Raw genomic sequence first — 22,290 nt, 5'->3', positions numbered from 1 at the left:
CTCCACGGGTGACACTCTCACTTTATCCCGAATAATTTTATTCCTAATTTTATCTCTTCTGGTAGACCCACACATGTATCTTAACATGTCATCTCTCCTACGTTCGTTTTTAAAACTTGAAAAGTAGTTATTTATGAATTTTATCCAAATATATTGTGGTACTGAAATATTAAAAAATAGCAGGAAAAAGGGTTAAAAAGGGCGGTGATTTCATAATATTATTTATGTGAGTCAATTTTCTTTCTTTAATAGTAACAAGATAGTATTCAGGTCTAACTCGCACACATCTGTCATTTGCTATTAGTAGTTTAGTACAAGGACTCACTAATAAATATGCAAATGAGAAGAAATCAAATAGTGTTTGATTAGTCAATTATTGATTAAACAAAGAATTAATTCGTTGAAGTAAAATAAGCTGGAAAATAAATTTTGAATTAAAAACTTCTTAATTCTGAATTAACAGTATAACTAGTTGGCAGAGTCTCTTTTAGTTTTTCAGTTAAAGATATATAAATCCACGAGTCGCCCATTGTTCATTTCACAGCAATCGCCGCCGGCAAGCCGGGAAACCTCTCCCGCCGGCAAAGACCCCGTAAACAACACCGGGAGTCTCAGCTTCCTCTCTGTATAGCACCTATTCCCTCTACAAAATGCGGTCCAAGGACAAAATCTCCTACTTCTACGACGGTACAGTTTTCTCTTCTTCCCAAACCCTAGGTCCTGCTCATTTTATATGGAAGCGTTGATAATTGTTTACGTAAGCTGAATTTTTGTTGCAGGCGATGTCGGAAGCGTGTACTTCGGTCCGAACCATCCAATGAAGCCGCACAGGTTGTGTATGACTCATCATCTGGTTTTAGCCTATGGTCTTCACAACAAGATGGAAGTCTATGTTCGTAACTTTTTCCACTTTTCCTTTTTTGTGTTTTTTTGAAGTTTTTCGTTTTTATTTGGTTTTCCTTTTTTCGATTGCAATATGTAGAGGCCTCATAAAGCATACCCAGTGGAGCTAGCGCAGTTTCATTCAGCTGATTATGTTGAGTTCTTGAACCGAATTACCCCTGATACCCAGCACTTGTTCCCTAGTGAAATGGCTAGATGTAAGTTTTGAACTTTGACTTATTTCATCTCTTCTCCGTTAAAATATTATCTTTGAGCTGCATACTTATTTGTTTTGCTGCTGTAGTACTACATTACTAGTCATTTTCCATGAAACAAACCCAACTCAACAACAACAAATAGGTATCCAGCGTCCATGTCACTCCACTTAGACCTGTCTGGTTTGAACATTAAAAAACTTAGGTTCTCTAACAAAGTTGTTTTCTACATTTAATACAGGTGCAATTACCAGCTAACTATTTTTTTAAATATTATTATACATAAGGGAAGGGGAAATTGGGGGGTAGGGGGTTGCAAGGTACGGAATTGGACTCTCTCTAACAAGGTGAAAGTGCAGATAGCCAACCAACTGGACTATTAAGATTCCCCTAGCAACTCACTATAAGACCAGATTTCAAACTAGAAACATTTCATTATCTTTTCTAAGAACTACTATGCTTTTTAGCATAATGTCATTTTAGCCAATTTATTTTGAGTAATGTGATGTTGAACTATTCCTAATTTTTGTTACTTATCAGATAATCTTGGAGAAGATTGCCCTGTATTTGACAACTTATTCGAGTTTTGCCAAATTTATGCTGGCGGAACAATAGGTAAACTTGACATTGATAGCGTGGTATTTCCATTGAAGTCTCATATTCACTCTCTAACAAACATTTGCTGGCAGATGCTGCACGCAGATTGAATAATCAGCTTTGTGACATTGCTATAAATTGGGCTGGTGGATTGCATCATGCCAAGAAATGTGCTGCTTCAGGATTTTGCTATATAAATGACCTAGTTCTGGGAATATTGGAGCTACTGAAGTATCATGCGAGGGTGCTGTATATTGATATTGATGTGCATCACGGTGATGGTGTAGAAGAGGCCTTTTATTTCACTGACAGGTGGGATTACTTTTTTATATAAGTACTGTCAGGTGGCATTACTTTCTGTAGTTTTTGTCCAAAAATTTTTGTTTTCAACTTCTGCGGTTGCTTTCTTTGTTGTTTGGAGCTAGTGTCAAACCTGAGGATAAATGATAAACCCAGATGAAACTTTATAGTAGTAGCTACGAATCTAGACTGTGACTCAAGAAGCCAAATGACGATGAACTTCTCCGGTGTGAAATCTGTAGACAAGTTTTTTTTCTTAACTATACTGTAGATGGGGCCTCAGAAGTATTTTAAACTTTCCTTCATATAACTTATCTTGTGTCACGCCTACGAATAAATTAGAACTTCAAGTTCACATTTCACTTGATTATTAAATTGCTCATTTATCAGTAGCTGTGAGTATGCAACTTCCACCTAGACACCAGGTGAATACTTTAGCAGATTGTAGTTGCAATATTTCACTTGATTGTTGAATTGCTTATCTATTCAGTAGCTGTGAGCATGCGCTTTTCACCTAGGCACCAGTTGAATACTTCAAGTATTGACAGATTGTGGTTTCCAACTGTTTGATTTGTTTCACTTAATGCACAGTTTGAACATTTCTTTTTGATTGTTAATGCGCAGTTTGAACATTTTTGTTTGGAATGATTTCTGCTTGCTACTAAGTTCTTTTGCTTTGGCATTTTTACTCAAAATGTTAGTGTTAAACTTTCTAGATTCATATATTTGTAAGTGCATTAATGGTTTGCTAGGTGCTCATTAAGGGACAGCCTTATATAATCTTTTTGGTGTAGAAAGTGCACTCTTTCTCATGAGGTGTTTCTACTAGAGATAAATATTTGCTAAGTTTACTGCAATCTAAGATGTTACACATGTGCTGGAATCTTTAAGTTTCTAATGTTAGAGCTCTTTGCAGGGTTATGACAGTTAGTTTCCACAAGTATGGAGATAAGTTCTTTCCTGGAACTGGTGATATGAAGGTACTCTTATCTTCACAGTTTATTCTTCTTTTTGTTCTCTAGATTTTCTTTGAACTTTGACAGTCTAACATGAGCTAATATTATGTGGGTTCATTTGAATTTTGTTGACTTTTTCGTGCTATTTTGTTACTTCCGTTACTCCAAGTACTTGTCTTGGTGGGAGCAAGCAGGCCCTGTGATAAGTAGAGGCGAGAGAAAAATGATCCAAACACCACCATTTATTTTAAAAAAATTACTTCCTCCATTTCAAAGAGATTACCTAGTTTAGATATTAGGACTTAGGATAACTTAGGAGAATAATCTTTGAACTGTCAAATAGTGAAATAGTTAAACGGATTTATATCTCAATACTTGTAGAAAAAAAGGGGGATTTATATCTCAAAGGTGTGCCTAGCAGTCAAAGAACTTTAGTAACAACCTTGGGGATGCAGGTTTGGATCCTAATAAAAGGGGACACTAAAGGTGAGAAAAGACGAATTATCTATGTTTGCCTTAGCCTTGATGGTTGTACTGATTGGAGGTATCTTGTACCCTGTGGATATCGAGGTGTGTGAAAACTGGTTCAGACAACTACGTTATAAAAAAAGATGTCATGTCAAAATCAGGAAATATCGTAGTTAGTATGTATTAGTTTGATAGCTTGGGCTTTCCTTCCAGAAAAAAAGGTGACATTATTTGTGGTGGGCAAGAGAAGTAAAGTAGGTCGAATGTTTTATGGTGAAGGAATAGTTGCTATAAAACATTAGGTAGCTTGTCATTAGAGTGTTATATCAAAGGTAAAAAGTTTCAAAGTAGCTATTCCGATTTTTGGGAAACTCAGCCATTTAGAGAAATGAGTAAAGAAAATGAGAATAATTGATAAGGAAATTAGATCAAATAAGAAGGAGGAAGGGGGAGGTGGTGTACATTATGGTTGACCTCTTGGAATGAAAAATCAATCATTGCTATCATTAGAAGCTTAGAGCTAATCTAAGGTTTGAAAGCAGAGAAAAGGTTGAATCCTGTCAAGGTGTGTAGCTCTGTGTACACCTTGCATGCAGGATTGTTTTGCCTTCGCATTAATAAAATTATTAGTTCATTTAAAAATTCTGAAGTTATGTAGCTTTTATGTCATCGTTCATGCCAAACTTCCCATTATTATAAGTTGCTCGGTTATGCCTTGTTGTGTACTGCTGTTTGAGTGGAGTACCACCCCTTTGTGCTATCATAAAGTGCTAAAGAAGGGAAGATTAGAAAAATGGAACATTTGGTTTACTTAGGTTTGACCAGCAGAGTTTGTCTGCAAATGTCAAATTTTAAACCAATAACTAACATGAGTTTTCCTTGAGAAAGCACATGTGCTGCCTTTCAGTAATTGGGAAGAGAGTGATAATATGGAATCATTTTTGTATTACATGTGCGTCTAAAGTTTATGTTTGCTCTTGATGATGTAAATTCATCATTTAGTATGGAACTCCTACCCCTTGCATTCAGAGAAGACCCCTCTTATGAACACCAATAGCTATGCTTATTGTGGTTTCATTCTGAAGGATACAGGGGAAAGAGATGGAAGATTCTATTCCATAAATGTGCCCCTCAAGGATGGAATAGATGATGGCATCTTCACTAGACTCTTCAAAACAGTAAGTCATGAAGAAAGTTTTATGCAATATTAGTTTTACCGTGTTCTGCTGATTTATTAAAGCTTTTGGAACATGTCATTTCATAGATTATTGCAAAGGTTGTGGAAACATATTCACCTGGTGCGATAGTTCTGCAATGTGGGGCAGATTCACTAGCTGGTGATCGTCTGGGCTGCTTCAACCTCTCCATTGATGGTGCTATTCTACTTGTAATTGGAAAATCTTATTTTAAACACTTTCAGCATTCTAGTTCAACCTCACTATTCAGCTCTTGGTGGGATTTCCTCTGTTGATTTTAAATCTATATCTATCAATGGATGCTTCTTACAGGGCATGCTGAATGCGTAAGGTTTGTGAAGAAATTTAATTTGCCGTTGCTGGTGGGTGTTTCTCAAATTAAAATTTCATTTCTGGTTCATAACATTTTACCTGTCTGTGTTTAACTGCACGGGACCTTTTGCAGGTAACTGGAGGTGGGGGATACACAAAAGAGAACGTTGCCCGATGTTGGGCACTGGAAACTGGAGTTCTTTTAGACACAGAACTTCCCAATGGTATGTTGAGCAGACTTCTATTTTATGTGATGCGTTCACACTGCTTCTTATTCTTGTTTCAGTAATTTCTGGTGACTGTCAACAGCTTAGTTAGGATGCAAAATGCAAAAATGTTATACTCCTTTTTGTGCTTATGCAACAAGGAATGCTGGTTTACAGATATCCTTGGCATTAAGTTTTAGTTATTATTGTTCCACTTGCATTATGTCCATTATCCGGAAGTTCTTCTAACCAGGCTAGAGACTTGTATGCAGGTATAGGAATAAGTATGAGATTTAGAACCTCTGGTTTTAGAAAACTGAGAACTCATAATTGACCTTAAAAGACAAATTATCTATAAGCAAAGTAGTACTAGATTGATTTGGACTTGAATGGAGCAGAATGTTTATAGCTCTAACTGGCTGTGAGCATTGGAATCGCTTTACCGCAGACAGAAGAGAGGAATTTTTTAGTCCAGGTTTGAGCTAGATAGTTGACTGATGTTCACTGTAGCACTATCTGGCCGTGAAGGTTAATTTGGTGTATCGTGAATTCCATCCCAATATTGTAGATGCAAGTCATATAGCCAACCCCAACTTTTTTTGGGATTGAGGGGTAGTTGATTGATATATTAATTGATTGAACATCGTTCTAAGTACAGATCTGTTGTCTGATGTATTTGAGTTATTGGTTTAGCACTTAACACGGATATTAAGTAAATTGTTCTGACACCAATCATTTAGCACTTCCTAAGGATTCATCAGTAACTTGGTAGCTTGGTCTTTGGCAATTGTTCAGCGAAAACAGAAAGAAAGGGTGGATTGGTCTTCTAACACTGAATCGATCTTGTGTGTGCGAATTAGAAAACCTTTTATTACTTTCAACCATTCATGTTACTGTTTGGTCAAAGTTGTCGCATTATGACCAGATAAAATCTCGCGAGGTTTATGTGGACACTGGAGTTTTTGAAATTTGACGCCTTGCTTTGGGTTTGTGCTGTTTAACATTGAATTCAACTTTGAATGAGATTGGTAAAATATCAGTTTATACGATGCTATTAGGGATGAGCTGAATGTTTTATATTCTTTATTATAGAGAGGCTTGGTTGACTAATTAATTGTATACTTCGTCTTGCAGAAATTCCAGATAATGATTACATCAAATATTTTGGCCCTGATTATTCATTGAAGCTTCCTGGCGGGCACATAGTAAGTTGAAATATTTTTGTTGTTTTTTCCCTTACACAACACGTCCTCATCTTACTCAAGGTTTGCAGTCTTTTTTCCAGTTAGATTCATTTGGCACACCATAGTTGTATGAACCATAAGATGACCAGATTGCTTGATCCTTTGTGCCATGTCTCATTGAGCGTTTTCAAGTAGTAAAAAAGGATAAGCCCTTAGGGGTTAGCTCAACTGGCAAAGGTTCAGGGACTTGTGTCTTAGGTTGCAAGTTCGAGACTTGTGCCAAGCGAACTAAGTCCGGAATTTAAGTGGAGAAGGTAGAGGGGCGGGCCCATCATCCCCGAGTTTCAAAGGCTGTGGTTGGAGATGCGGTTGGCCCATAATCTCCGGATGGACTTCTCGGTCATAAAAAGAAAATAGTAAAAAAGGATAACAAATTAGCATCGTAATCTAGCTCAACTTGTTGTTTCATTGATTGAACAGGAGAACTTGAATAGCAAATCATACATTGGCACCATAAAAATGCAAGTAATGGAAAATCTTCGTTGCATCCAGCATGCTCCTGGTGTACAAATGCAAGAAGTAAGTCAAGTGCATCTTTATAATTTTGGGTTGCCAACTAATCAAGAATGCATAATTACATGTGTTTGTTTTTACAGCTATATTTTGTATTTATACGACTTGAGCAACTTGCAATTTTTAATTTGCCTTGCACAGTTAAAAGGTTGTTTATTGTCGGTTTTTGTTCGGATTGCCGTGGCATTGCACTTGAGATACATTTTGCCCTTGAAAGTGATTGCCTCTTGACGACTTATGTTGATCATCCTTCCGTTGAAAATACACAATCATGTAAAAGGGAAGTTTCAGCTTCTACTGTGGTTCTACAATCATTCACACAATCATTGTGAGAATGCTTCTCCAATGCATAAAAAAAGAGCATCCTGCATTTGCTAATGTTGTGCTGTAACTGTCATCAAAAGCGCATGGAATGGATCTAACCATGATTGTGATGGATGCCTGAAGGAATCTGGGGAAAGATGGTGACTTGCATGGAGTCTGAAAACTTTCATATTTTTGTAGGTACCACCCGACTTCTATATTCCTGATTTTGATGAAGATGAGCAAAATCCAGACGAGCGTGTGGATCGTAAGTAGAAATGTGACTTTAAGCACATAACATGCTCAAATTCGGAACTATCGTGATCTAACACTTTACCCTGCCTTGTATTCACAGAGCACACCCAAGATAAGCATATCCAGCGTGATGATGAATATTATGAAGGCGACCATGACAATGATAACCACATGGATGATGCTTAAATACTAGAGTATGATGTAGTTAGGTTCGTCTATGTGTCTATTCTTTTGTCTATTATAGAAAAGGCAATACAAAACTCTTAGCTTATTGCCTCATGTTGATTCTGCATTTAAATTCCCCCTCATGTAAAATATACTGGATGTGATAGGATTTTAATTGTATCGTTGCAGCTATAGTCTTTGTTGGGTTTAGATTGACAATGGAGGTATATGCTTTTATCTCCCATTTTAGAGGCTGTCTTGAACAAGTAAACGGTGTTATGGCATGGTAAGTTGTGAATATGCAGTATTTTTATCAACTCCTTAAAGGATTATGGTTCGCTTCAGGATGCTTATTTCACAATCTGATTATAATTGAGAAGTTTATCTATTTTCTGGTTCTTATGATGCTGTTATTATTTCTATGATTTCTGATAATGGTACTGATATATTATCTCTTTTCGTCTTCTTAAGTCGAGGGTCTATCGAAAACAGTCTTTCTACTCCCTCGGAGTAGGGGTAAGGTTTGCGTACACACTACGCTCTCCAAATTCCATCCCACTTGCGGGATTTTACTGGGTCAGTCGTTGTTGATGATTAAAAATTAGAAGTGATTTGCTTCCTATAGTTTAATCATATCTTTATTTCAGTCTACCACTTATTAGAGGGTACATGACCCAAAGATTTGAAGTTATGAATTGGAAATCTAATGTCTTATTAAGCTTGACTTTGCACAAGATTCAAAATTGGTTTATTCTCAGTTACGTTATTGCAATGCTATAGATTTCAAATGACACCTAACATAGCGACTTTGAAATAATCTTATGTTGCCATTGGTGCCTAGTGGTAACTTTACCTGAAACCCAGTTCTTCTATATTTGTTCTTAGTAACACCCAAAAGAAAGAAAGAAAAGAGACATAAGATGTCAGCCACGAGAATTGCAACAGATGTTAATTACTACACATCCAAATGTAGCTTTCTCGTTGACACAATTGCCACCTAAAAGGATTTGCAACATTTCATGTTTCTGTTGAGCTATTGTTATACAAGAAAATAGTTGCAAACAGCCTCTTGGCTATAATGTGCTCTAACGGGACTAAACCCTAAGCTCTAAACCCTAAGTTGGTCTTCATATCCTACCAATCCAAGAGAATCTCCACTGGAAGAGGATTCATAAAATTCTTGTGTCTATTCAAATGTCTGCATCTTAGACATGTGCATTGCACCCTAATTGAACAACGTCCAAAATTCAGATTACCTCTCCCCAGTAGAGAAGTTTCCCCTCTGGTACTGCAGAGGACCAGCTAAAATAATCATGACTCCCGAACAAGATCACATCGGTTACATTGTGAAACAACTAGAGGAATGAATTGTAACCTCCACCCAACGGTATTTTTGGCTTATACGTTGCTGATGCCACCAAGCAAGGACAGTGCTGGAAGCCCACACTCTGATAAAACAAAAGCAAAAGAAAATAATTAGTCCTTATTATCAGTTGATAGAGAAGATAAAAAACTGAGGGAGAAATAAGAAATTGACATCTCAAAAGCCAGCATGGAAAATGTGGGGAAAAAAGACCAAGTTTTTCAGGGATGGTTGTGATTGTAATTTACACCATTAATGCCCTCACAACTAGTTACCTACAGCCTTACTTTGGATTGGCAGTGAACCACAAGAACAGTAGTAAGCATAACATTCACAGATATAAGGTGATCCAAGAGATATGGTTAATGAGTAGTAAGCACACACGTTCCAGCACCAGTTGCAATGCATGTAAATCAGTCTAGTGAGCCGCTAGTGAAATATCGATGCATATACACACATACGTCTGAAACATTTGTATTACCGAATGTGGTGCTATTTCGGGTGAGACTTTGTCTGACACACATCATGGTAACTGATCAAGTGCGCTCAATCTTGAAAAGATCCAGAAAAAGGAAAGAGAGGGAAGACAAAGGGCCGCAGACTCGCAGAGTGTAAGAGGAGAAGGATCTTGTCCAGTGGTAGTTATTATATAACCAAAAAGTTCTGTGCTGTCATGCTCTTTGTCCTTGTTCAGTGATGCAGTTAAAGGATAAAACAAACCAAAACAAAACAGAATGAAACAGCGATAGAACATGGTTGGGTCATATGTAGAAGAAGCACAGAGCAGAGGATCAGTGCCTGAGAGGCAAGGCTGCGAGAACTGAACAGCCTAGACATTTCAGTAGGGTTCAAAGAAGAATATCTCCACTTTAATCTACTCCCCTTGGATCAACTATAAATCTTGGTCTAAACTGTTTTTCACCAGTCTCTATAATAAACTAAACCAAATGAGTAACTTGTTTGTGGTTGAACCAGCCTGTTCGTTTATCAGGTTCGTATCAGGTTCATATAATGATGACCTGGCAATCGTAGCCTCAAGCTTTAGGCTAAACAGAATTAAATGACAAAGAAAAGCTTATCAGGAAGGCTTGTTAGCAGTAGGAAAAATACTATCAGATTAGTATCACAAACGCAGATGTAAAAACAGGCATCGACTTACTGGTATGCTTAGCAACACCCCATCCACATTGACTAAGACAGGTAAAGCTCTTCTTGCTGCGACTGGAATGGACTTCAATAAGAGGAGAGCTCTTTCAGCTGATTTCTTTGTACAAGCAGAACACAAGTTTATGTTGCTCATTACTCGTGACTCCACAGAAAGGGAAAGTTCTTCATGAACACTGCAGCTATCCTCTCTCTTTGATAACGTCGCCAGATACAACCAATCAGCATCAACCATGTAACGGACACTGGCCAGCCGATCATAGCCAACGACACAAGAGTTGCAAAAGTTCCATTCTTCCCTGAAATCTTGGAATTGATTGGAGTTATTCGTGGAAAATGAAGTGCAAGCATTTTGCTTGCTCAGATTCCACTTCACTATAAATCTGTTCATGAAGTAGCCAACTTTTTCAGGACGGAGTACTTTGCTTGGAGCAGAAGCTGCATATTCTACTTTGTGCTCCACCTTATTTTCAAGCACAATATTAGTTTTAGACACGAAATTATTGCTTTCCTCTCTCTGTAGAGAAATAATGCTCTTGTAGGTAGATTCACTAAGAATGCCTTCCCTTTTGGCTTCAGCTAGAATGGAATCAGAAGATGTTAGGTCCAAAAATTGCATTGCTAGTGTACTTTGAGGGAACTGATCCGAGTATGACCTTCCATTTGCTACAATTTGCTTTACCTCATTTGAAATAGAGCAGTTTTTTCCTTCAGTCAAGTATGGATTTAGGAACTCTAGAGTCAAATCAGCATCAGTAGAGCGGCAAACCAATACTTGAGTGCCTCTGGAGCCAGGAGCAGGACAAAGGTAACAACCAGATGCAGTAACAGCAGTCTGCAAGGTGCCATAAGTAATAATATTCAACAATAGGGTATTGAAAATCATCAGTCTAACTTCAAGATAAAGGAAATTCTTGTCCACAATTGTTATATCTCATTTGTGTGCGCAAAAACTGAGTCAGATTGGATTATATTCACCTTGCATGGGGAAGTCCGAATGTAGTTTAACACTAATTTTGATGCTCTGCCTCTGACAGGTCTTTGCCTTTGTGAAACAAACTATCATACCAGAAACAAGAGGCATAAGTAGGTATGTATCATTAGATACAGGGCGAGAAAATCTTTCTCCAACACAATATTTTGTCTGAAAATAAATGATTAAAGAAATTAAAAGCTAAAAGTGGCTGTACCTGCAACAACAAAGCAATAAACTTGGAGAGAACTATGTCCTTTAAATCTGAAGGCCTGAGGATTCCTAAATCAATCACTGCATACCCTTCCTGCTTTCCAGAAAATAAAAATTAGGGAGTAGAGGCAGAGAAAGAGAGAGAAAGAGAGAGGAACATCAGGTTATAGACAAGGTGCAGATATGCAGAGTGTTTCTCTTAACCAGATGAAAATCATTACGAAGGAAATATTAAACGGATAAGTCCTAGTCAAAATACCTTTCCCAACAGTACCAGTAACCATTGAAGGATTTCATTCCATGTTTCTCTTCTAAATGATTAGTTTATCTATTGATCCATCAATCTTTTCCATAATACTTCACTGAATGCCTGTTATTTAATTAAAGGATTTTAATAATTCACATTCTGAAAATAAGAAGTGCACACAGTTAATAACAGAATGCAAGGAGCATGCCTAGAACTATGACTTCTAAAATGCTCTGGGACTTGCTTTCAATAACCCCGGGGAAAAAATAGTAACATATTAATTGGTCAATATGACGAACCATAAGTCCAAAGAAAGAAAACAGGAAATTACCAATCTCCCCCAGTCCAAGTAGGAAACTGTATACCTTAGTTTAATTCATTACTGCTTCCCTCTTGACTACCTACAAGAGAGCATTTGACACACTAACCACAATATTCATTTTGCATTGAAAATAAGAAAATAAGGTTGAATAAAATGTTAGTGATTCTGTTTTGGACAGATAATGGACTGTGAAATGTGTATGTAAGGAAAATGGTGCTGAACTGCAAACTGACAACCAATATACCCAGAAAAAGGGCACGAAGTGAGAGCAAATGCAGATAGATGTCATTTCTCAAACAGGTAGTACACCTCCGAAGACTATCAAGTACCAATAGAGGGACAATGACATGTTAGTTATAATGCATTCCCAGCTAAATTCTAAAACTCACAGGCATGATGGTCACAGCTTGATGCAACAGGTTGGAACACATTTTGTCAACATGCGACCTTGTTCTCCGACAAGCAGCAATAAGTGCTTGCAATTCGGATCTGAAGATAGCTGCAGGAAAAAAAGATCAAAATACAGTAAATATAGGTCAGTTAACAAGGATTCTCTAAGATACTGGGTGCATAAATCAAGTCAAATGCACGAAAAACAACTCACGTGATGCCAGGTCAGTCAATGTCATACGAATTCTATTACGAGTAAATAATGCGCTTCTGTTTGTGGGATCTTCAACCCATTCTTGATTGGCACCTAGACATATCTGCAATACAAGGTAATGCAACTTTAGAAGCTTCCAATGAACTAGGAAAAGGAATAACCCACTCAATCTTTTCAGCAAAATGCAGCAGATGCAGTTTAATCATTTTAAGATCCTCATGAAACATTAACCTGAAAAATTCTACATACAGATTCAGAAAAAGCCATTCAGAGTTCAAAGACTACTATGAAAATCCTCCAAAACGCCAAATGAAAAAACTAACCTTATACATATCTTCTTTAGAGAACTCCAGCAGAGGTCTCACCAATAAAATTCCTTCGCCACTCGCTTCAGCACTTAAATCTGGACATGTACAGAACAGCTGTGAAACAAATGCCATTCCGGCAAGTCCAAGCACACCACTATTACGAGATAACCTGAGAATGAATAGTTCCGCCTGTAAAGTACTCCTATTAGCGATTTCCAAGTCTACTGTGTTAAAATCTATAACGTTCAACTAACATTTGGATGAGGCAACATCAAATGTATTCAAATAACATTAGCATAACTCTTTTTCGATGTATTGACTTAAACAGATAGCATCTGATAAAGTGCTAATTCAGAAATATAAACATGCAAGGATACACAGAGTAGAAGCTGTAATGGCATACCTGGTCATCTGCATGGTGTGCAGTCATCAACACACCAATCTGATGCCGGATGCTAGCACTTTGGAGAATTTCATACCTGAACAAATGACAAGGGACAAATTATTTACTCACAATAATGACAAAATTATTTATTTATTTATTTTATAGCCCTGGTTTTTGCTCTTTTCGATATCTGTATATATGGCCTTAGCACAGCCTTTGTGCTACAATTATATAATAGGTTATCATTCTCAAAAAAATAGTGAACAAAATTATTTACTCACAATAATGATAAAATTGTTAACATCAGGATGAATGTAGATAACATATAGTCAATAAAGAAACCAGCATGCACAGATATGACAAGGCTCAGGAATAGCATTTAGCTGAAGAAAAATTGAAACTCTTGTAATCACCTCTTCTCGCGAGCTGCTTCTTGCAAGTGACCCTGCTTCGGCTTGCCTTCTGACCATTCACAGCAAGCAATCTCACATTTGATCCCTATACAAGGCCTACATTATATCTCTATTAAAAGGTGTTAAGCAATGCTATTAAATTCAAGACGAGAAAAAGAAGTTGAAGGAATATATACCCATGCTTGTGACTCGACGGTGAACAAGGTTGGCCTCATCTTTACTCTCAGCACGCAGTCCATGATCAACTACCACTGCCAAAAGCCCGTCAATGAACTCATTCTTTTGAGCAGCAATACCAAGGCTATTGGTTTTCCATGCAGCAGTTAACACACAGAGGGCCATGCTATCAGGGCCACCAGAGACTCCCAAAACTACAGAAAAGGTTGAAGAAAGCTCAGATCCATGGTCACGATAAGGTAATTAGTTGGAAATTGTTGAGTGGCACGTATTCAAAGTCTTCTTTAAGAAGTGTTAAGAGAATGATCTTTGGGTCTAACTCAATTCCAAAAGCTAGCTCATGAGGTGAGGATTGTCTAAGCATATAAGGAAACAATAAACCATATCCTCAATCAATGTGGAACTCTAGCACCTCCTGCCCACCCAATGCTGGATATTTTGGAGCATAGATAACATAACATGAGAGCCCACCATTTGGTAAACCAAGAATAGGGATAAGCCAGAACCGTGTAAAGAGAATGAATCTTAGGCCTAACGCAACCCAAATGCTAGCTTATGAGGTGAGGCTTTTTTTTTGATAAGGTAAATTGTATTAATCAAAAGGGAGAAAAAACTCCAGCATACAAGAAGTATACAAAAGAGTAGAGAATTTACATCAGAACATGATTCTCTACAAATGACATCCAGTCTTCTACACAAGTATGGGCTATATGTGTGCACCAAAAAGCGATCAAAGATAAAAGACTATTCTCTTATGAGGTGAGGATTGTCCAAGCATATAAGGAAACAACAAACCATACCACTGTTGAATTATGTCACTATCTCATTTAAAAGCTTAAATTGTTAATGAAACCACACATTTATTGCATTAATTACGTCTTCACGCCTCCCATGTACGGCCCTGATTTTTTATTAGACATGCCCGTGAAAATTATTTTTGATAATAGATTCGTGAAAACTCTTTTTGATAATAGATGGCAATGAGACTCTGATACCATGTTGAACTTCTTCGTCATCTCATGTAAAATCTGTTAGAGAGGGTACATTTTTATTTACTTAATTATATCTTCAACACGCCCTTCAATGGAGGCTTGATTCTTTTGTGTGACTATAAATCATATGATTAAGGGTAAAATGAGAATTTTAAAGTTAAATTATTTTTAAATATAAAAAGGTGACATTTTTTCCGGACATACTAAAGGTGTGTTGGTAGGGAGGAAAACATTTTAATTATTTTTGATAATAGATACGTGAATTTTTTTTTTGATAATAGATGGCAATGAGACTCTGATACCATGTTGAACTTCTTAGTCATCTCATGTAAAATCTGTTAGAGAGGGTACATTTTTATTTACTTAATTATATCTTCAACACGATAAGGGTTTGATATTTTTGTGTGACTATAAATCATATGATTAAGGGTAAAATGAGAATTTTAAAGTTAAATTATTTTTAAATATAAAAAGGTGACATTTTTTCGGACAGACTAAGCGTGTGTTTGGTAGGGAGGAAAATATTTTTCAATATTTTCCCATTTTCCCATGTTTGGTTGACATAAATAGTTTAGAAAACATTTTCCCTATCAACATATTTTTCTTTAATTGGGGAAAAATATTTTTCCTAAAATTTTAAGGGAAAACATTTTCCTGAAAACAAAACGCGCGTCTCGCTTCTCTCCGATTTCTCTGTCTTCAGTCTCGGGTTTTAAGATCCTCCGCCATCACACCAATCTAGGGTTTTGGCGAAGCTTTACTCTGTTCTCCTCCGTTCGCCGCCGCGCTAATCTACCGTTTTCCGGCAACAACACGGTATTTTTCGTCGATGCTTTGCAATGTAGTTTTTTTCGTTTTTGGTTTTCTGTTGTTTCATCTTTATTTTCCTAAATGCTTTGTGATCTTTGATTGTGCTTTTGTGTTCTGATTTGTCGATCTCTCTACTTCTGGTAAACTATAGTAAATGTTAGAAGTTAAAAAAAATTTCCTCCATTTTTCTTCTTATATAACAACAACAACAACAACCCAGTATAATCCCACTAGTGGGGTCTGGGGAGGGCAGTGTGTACGCAGACCTTACCCCTACCCTGGGGTAGAGAGGCTGTTTCCGATAGACCCTCGGCTCCCTCTCTCCAAGAACTCCTCACCTTGCTCTTGGGGTGACTCGAACTCACAACCTCTTGGTTGGAAGTGGAGGGTGCTTACCACTAGAGCAACCCACTCCTTTTCTTCTTATGATTTCTAATAATAACAAAGAAAGGTTGCTCTATAGTGTGTAGAAAGATTAAAGTTTCTAATATGTAGTACCATTTTTAGCATCTGTTGCTCGTACTAATGGTACAAATGCAAATTGGCTTTGGTACTTCTTTTTTCTTGAAGAGTCAGTTACATACCTTTAATCCACTCTTTTCATATTTTGCAGTACTTTTTCTTCAGTGACAGCTTTAATCCCACATTAATCCTAATCTTCTCCGAATGATTGTATGATGTGTATTAAGTTGGTTGTAATTCTTTAGTTAACACCAATGAAAGTAAAGGATCTGTATGGACAGTATACTAGAAACGAAAAACCTACAGATTCTTATATCTTTGGGCTATTTGAGTGATTTACTAGTTCCAAGTTCGATTTCTTTTACGCTCTTTAATGTTTTTATCCATCCATTTTTATGAGTAGAAGTTCTAAAGTTGGGTTGCAACAGATGGATTCGATTGAGAACGACGAAGATGATGCAATAGTTGGAGCGGCAGCCACATTTATCTTAGCTGTTGGGCTGCAATTATTTTAGCCTACGAAAATCAAAGTAACATTCCTAGAGCACCTTATACCAATAAGGACCAAGAGAGGGAATTTTACATAAATAGTATTCTGAATGGAAGTAATGTTCATTGTGTAGGTCAGATAAGAATGAGCCAACCCGTATTTTTTGAATTGTGTAATGCTCTTAGAAGAAATAATTTCTTGAGATCAATCAAAAATATGTCTGTGCAAGAACAAGTACTAATTTTCTTAGAAATTGTTGGTTTTAATGAACGGTTTCGCAAGATAGGGTCGCATTTTTATAGGTCGCTTGAATCTATTCATCGATGCTTCCACACTGCACTTCAAGCAATTTTGAAGCTCTATCCAACCATTGTGAAATTATCGAATGATACTATCCAGTTGGAGATAAGGAACAACCATCCTTATTACCCTTGGTTTGCTGTGAGTAACATATTAAATATTAAGTTTTTAATTAATTTTGAACATCAGTATATATTATTAACTTTAGTTGTACATATAGGATTGTGTAAAAACAATAGATGGCACACATGTGCTTGCATCTGTTCCTATCGAACACCAAAATAGGTATCGTGGCCGCAAAGACACAACAACACAAAATGTCTTGGCTGCTGTCAGCTTTTATTTGAAGTTCACATATGTGCTTGCTGGTTGGGAAGGATCTGCTCATGACTCGCGCATATTAAATGATGCATTGGAGAGACCACGGGGGTTTCAAGTCCCCCAAGGTATCTTATTCAACCTAAAGTAGTTCATAAAAAGAAAAAAATAAATATGTATATTAATTAACTTTGATTTTGCTTTGTAGATAAATATTATATTTTGGATGCGGGATATGGCCTTTGTAAGGGGTTTATTCCTCCCTATCATGCAGTACGCTATCACTTACAACAGTATAGTGATTGTCCTCCCCAAAATGAGAAAGAATTGTTCAACCTCCGTCATGCATCATTGAGATCTGATGTTGAACGTGCTTTTGCTATTCTCAAGAGACGGTTTCGTGTGATTGATAATGAACCCTTTTGGGACTTTAAAACATAAGTGGATGTGGTGCTAGCATCGTGCATTTTACATAATCACATAATCGATTTGGAGCCAAATGACCCAATAATACAAGAAGTAGACAGGCAACCATAAGTTCAAACACAAAATGCTCAAATTACTCACAGTTCTCAAGGGAGTCAAACCTATCAGACACCTAGAGAAAGACGTGAAGAAGCTAGGGAATGGTCATTAAAAAGAGATGATATTGCTCATGCCATGTTTACAAACTATGATCGGAGGAGGAATAGATGAATTTAGTCTATCAAGAAATAGATTTTTTATAGTCATCTTGGTTTTAATTGTTTGTGTTTCCATATACTCTTATGTATAGTGACTTTACATTCTGTATGATTCAGTTGTCTTATCTCTATTTATCTTAAATTTCATGTTTGGCATGTTTCCTATAACAGTTAACAATGGTAAAAAAAGGAGATAAACAGTTTAGGTGGTCAAAACCAATGCAATATTTGATGTTGGAGATCCTGGATGATGAAGTGAAACAAGGGAATAAATCAACTAATCAGTTTAAGGCCATCTCATTCAATCGTGTTTCGGATGCCATTAAGCAACAACTAGGAATGGAGGAGTGTACACCTAAGCATGTGGAGAATCATCTCAAAACACTAAGAAGTACATGGAATACAGTGCAAACTCTACTAAATAAAAGTGGTCTTGGATGGGATGATAGCTTGAAGATGATTACTGCCAGTCCTAGAGTTTATGCTTTACACGTTCAGGTAAAATGTTTTTATATATATACTTTCCTTATAGTTATTACATAGTTGTAGTAATAATTACTCTTTCTTCTGATAGTTTTCTCAGCTCTATAGGAAATGAAATTTGCTGTTGACTACACATACTACTACTTTAAGTAATTCTTATATTCTGTTAAGTTATTCGTGAATTTGTAATCCCAAAGTCATGGTATTACTTTCTCTTTATTGTGATACTAACAATTTCCAAAAGTCAAAAAGGCTTCTTGGGTTTATAGGCAGTATTTTTGCCCAAGGCTGAAGTATTTGTTGAATGACAATAACATTCATATTTTCTGTTCCAATGGATCTGAAGATCCCTATTCTCGAGCTCGAGTCATTGATTGTATTCCTTTAAGTGGCTCTTTCAAGATTGACATCCTGATTTATGAGCTTGTGATCTCTTGATGGTGTCTTTGTCTGGCTAATTTCAATTCAAGAATTTGAAATATTTGGTGCGCATTACTACTTACTAGGTAGATAACTTTCATGCTTGGCACTTGGTAGTGAGGTTTTGTGCAGGAAGTGCTCTATCTTTACTTTGATATCATTAAGTCATTCCGTATCCTTTTAAAGTAAATAATTGATGTTTAAGGAATCTAGGAATCTGTTTCTCTATGAAAGGGCAGGAAAAATCAAATCCAATCCAGAGCTGCTTCTACACACTGCTGCCTCTCTGGTGTATATATGGCATAATCAATTTGTCCATTTGTGTTTGTGATGATGGTGCCATTTAGAACCCTATCTGCAGTGTGTCTTATGTGAAAAGGCAATTTGTATCTAGTGTTACCCATCAAATTGCTAATGTTTCATGTATTTGCGCCTTCAGGAGGAGTTCGAGCAGTATGCTGAGAAAGCTAACACATTGCCTGAGAACACAACCAATGAGAACTTACTACTACTATTATTTTGTTTTATCCATTTTGTAATTTTTTCCTTTAATCTGCTAGTAACTTCTTGTTAGCTTGATAAGAATAAAGAGTAACATTATTAATCCTAATAAAGAGTAACATTATTAATCCTAATACATGTGTCTGTTTGTTGGGTCACATAGCCTTGCATTGGATTTGATTATTTTGTTACGTTAGAATTTACATTCTAAATTTGATGGATTGAAGTTTGGAGCTAGTCTTTCCTGTAGATTCTTTGTTTCCTTATGTTTCATTGGGCAATAAATACATGGTTTTTGTACAGGAACTTCTTGCTTGTAAGAATTTTATATATAAACACTTTTTTGCTCATATTAACAAGGCATTCAAGTGGCAAAGATTGAGTTACGATAGTCGTGGTTGGTCCTAAGGGTTGATCCTAAGGGTTGGCCCTAGACAGATTTCTCCATCATTAAAAAAGCCAAGGCGTTCACTTTTTCTTAGCTCTTCTGGAACTGCATTTGTTGTTGAGATATTATGGTATTAACAGTAGATAGTCGTGAGAGGAGTTTGAGTTGATTGTGATCACATACCAAGTTGATTGTGATGTCCCCTTGCGAAGTGGTATCAAGAATGATTTCTCTTGTCGGAAAGCACAACTATTCATGTTTATATTTAAAGGTAACAATTTTGGGGTTCTAAATTTATGGTGTCTGTCATCTTGGTTTTATACATTTTCCCTACCATGTGAAGTAGTACATTTACCTTGCTTGTCCTGTTTACTGTCTGTTTAGCTGGATTAGCTGCTATATTGGTGGTTGTCTGTTACTGTCTTGCTTGTCCCGTTTCTTATACTTTTTGCTTTGTCGTTGTATTATAGGCTCATCCTACTCATGAGAACTTCATTAACAAAAAGATTGAAATGTTTGAAGAAATGTCCCTCATGTGTGGGAATGATCGAGCTAGGGGTGATTGTGCTAAGTCGTTTGATGATATAGGCTTGGATTGTAGTTCGGAGAAAGGTAATGATAATGACATTGAAGGGCCATCAAAGGAAAAAGATGTGCAAGACGTAGTAAGTGAAACTTCTCAAGTCAAAGCAAGTCGTAAACGAAGTCGTTCTTCTGATGTGCAAGATGTGGTCGGTGATATATCAACAAAGCTTGGAGAAGTGGCAGCGGCAATCAGTAAGATAACTGATAGTCGATTAGATGTGACAAGATTGTACGAAGAAACTATGGCAACAGAAGGTTATGAAGAAGAGTTCTTAGGTGAAGCTTTTGATTATTTGGTGCAAAGTGATATGTTAGCTACAGCATTCATGGCAAAAAATCAGAATCTCTGCAAGGTTTGGCTGGAAAGATTCAAGCGACAACACTAAAATACACAAATGGGGTTGGAAGAACAAAGCTAGAATATGAAGCAATTGTTATAGGAAAATATTTTGTTGCTTGTCTAATATGGTCTGTGATACTTGTGTGATGTTTTTTCTCATGTCTACTTGCTTCTTGAGTACTCCTATATTGAGAATGGTTATTATGGAGTTGCTCATATTTCTTCTCTTTTATCTGTGTACAGACGTTTATCGTTGTTAGCCTGAATCTTATATGTTGCAAGAGATTATATAATAGAAATATTGTTTAGAGTAATTTTTTCTCATGTTGTAGATAGAATAATTTCTTTTTCATTTTAACAAAATGAGTATTTTCTTTTCATAATATAGAAAGAGTATTTTCTCTCATTTCAACAAAATGAGTACTTTCTTTTTGTGTTGTAGAAAGAGTACTTTCATTTTGTTTCAACAAGAAAAAATATTTTCTTTTCAGCTATAGAGCTCAAATTTCAACGTTCTTGTGTGAAAAAGTAAATAAGCATATTAGTTTTTTTGGGTTTATGTGAATATTTTAGAAGAATAATTGAATTTTTGAAGAAAAATGTAATTGTTGGAAGGGGGAGGAGAGCCTAGGAAACATGGGAATTGGGGGAGGGTGGGGGTGAGGAGAGTATGCTAAGAAAAGATTTTCTACTCTGTAACCAAATACTACAAAATATTTTTCGAAACAAGGTTTAAGGTCACCGACCAAACATGAGAAAATAAAGTGATAACACCATTGATTTTCCAGGAAAATATATTTTCAAGGATTCATACCAAACACACCCTAAAAGGAAAATGTATAAAGCTGCATTTTTTCCAACTTTAGCCTATTCTTTCTTAATAATACCCACGAAGTAAAAAGGGGAAGGAAGGAAGGGGAGCAAAACTGACCAATACGATGATGGGGTTTGAGACCAGCCATAGCCATACGTTTTGCAAATGTGTCTGAGTATGCTGACATGTCGATTGGTACATTTTCTTGGCGGTGAGTACTGCAACGGCTGCACAGAAAGCGAGAAGAAGAGGGAGTGAAAAGAGAGAAATGGAGGTGAGTCGTGGAAGATGAAGAAGGGTAATTTAGGAATTTTGTTAAGCGTGAAGCTTCAGAAATGGAAGTTAAGAGTAACTGTGAAGAGTTTTTAGTCTGTGGACAAACAAAGAAGCCTCGCGCCATTGACATAAGCTAAGCTTTGCGGTTGAGAGTTGAGAGTTGAGACGAGAGGCCGTGAGGTACACTTGATAAAAATGAGGAAACGGTGTCGTTTTATTTTCCCCCCCTTTTTATTTATAATATTGTAACTTTTTTCTCAGTTAGCAAATTTGAGAATTTATCGTTTCACATCAGGAAGTACTTTATAGAAATCTTGCAACCTAAAATATACTAAAGAATAGTGGATTATCATAGTCAATGCTACTACTCTACTAATATGAATATATTACATTTCTTAGACTTTTTAACTTTCGCCTTCTATTTATATGATTTTATTTGATTAAAGATGAAATACACTACTAAATTTAGTTATGTATATATCTTAGTAACAAAAAATATTAAAATTGTGATCGAAAAGTTAATTCGTAAAACAATATTACATCAATTTATGTAAAATAATGGAGTAAATAATATTCATGTAATGAGTTTTAACATTCTGTTCCATTTAAATGCAAAAAGTATGACATTATAAATTAGTTTGAAGGAA

At 36.4% G+C, this 22,290-nt stretch overlaps 3 protein-coding genes across 5 annotated transcripts; 2 read left to right on the top strand and 1 right to left on the bottom strand.

Annotated features, from left to right (window-relative positions):
• The first annotated feature begins 348 nt into the window (after nt 1–348).
• LOC107823928 (histone deacetylase 9) lies at nt 349–7,956 on the top strand. Of its 2 annotated transcripts, XM_016650642.1 has the most exons (14): nt 349–687; nt 780–892; nt 983–1,100; nt 1,638–1,712; nt 1,787–2,006; nt 2,911–2,974; nt 4,504–4,596; nt 4,683–4,791; nt 4,927–4,976; nt 5,060–5,150; nt 6,267–6,337; nt 6,797–6,895; nt 7,394–7,460; nt 7,548–7,956. In XM_016650642.1, the coding sequence occupies exons 1-14, from the start codon at nt 651–653 to the stop codon at nt 7,631–7,633; spliced, it is 1,293 nt and encodes a 430-aa protein (XP_016506128.1). In that variant the 5' UTR covers nt 349–650; the 3' UTR covers nt 7,634–7,956. The 2 variants fall into 2 exon arrangements, with proteins under 2 accessions (XP_016506128.1, XP_016506141.1); XM_016650655.2 differs by lacking the exons at nt 7,394–7,460; nt 7,548–7,956 and adding an exon at nt 7,031–7,258.
• A 579-nt stretch (nt 7,957–8,535) lies between these two features.
• Nucleotides 8,536–21,851, bottom strand: LOC107823950 (uncharacterized). Of its 2 annotated transcripts, XM_016650670.2 has the most exons (12): nt 21,721–21,851; nt 21,485–21,594; nt 13,781–13,975; nt 13,605–13,689; nt 13,210–13,285; nt 12,822–12,995; nt 12,499–12,601; nt 12,284–12,393; nt 11,330–11,419; nt 11,118–11,198; nt 10,135–10,974; nt 8,536–9,060 (listed from the first exon to the last, which is right to left on the bottom strand). In XM_016650670.2, the coding sequence occupies exons 1-12, from the start codon at nt 21,771–21,773 to the stop codon at nt 8,968–8,970; spliced, it is 2,010 nt and encodes a 669-aa protein (XP_016506156.1). In that variant the 5' UTR covers nt 21,774–21,851; the 3' UTR covers nt 8,536–8,967. The 2 variants fall into 2 exon arrangements, with proteins under 2 accessions (XP_016506156.1, XP_016506151.1); XM_016650665.2 differs by having other exon boundaries at nt 21,485–21,834.
• LOC107823967 (uncharacterized) lies at nt 17,322–20,852 on the top strand. Its single transcript, XM_016650679.2, has 2 exons — nt 17,322–18,334; nt 20,099–20,852. The coding sequence occupies exons 1-2, from the start codon at nt 18,014–18,016 to the stop codon at nt 20,597–20,599; spliced, it is 822 nt and encodes a 273-aa protein (XP_016506165.1). The 5' UTR covers nt 17,322–18,013; the 3' UTR covers nt 20,600–20,852.
• Nucleotides 21,852–22,290: the final 439 nt, after the last annotated feature.

Source organism: Nicotiana tabacum, chromosome 9 (genome assembly GCF_000715075.1).
Source record: "Nicotiana tabacum cultivar K326 chromosome 9, ASM71507v2, whole genome shotgun sequence".
Lineage (NCBI taxonomy): Eukaryota > Viridiplantae > Streptophyta > Magnoliopsida > Solanales > Solanaceae > Nicotiana > Nicotiana tabacum.
Note: the sequence above shows the minus strand (reverse complement) of the source record. Positions and strands in the feature narration are given on the sequence as shown.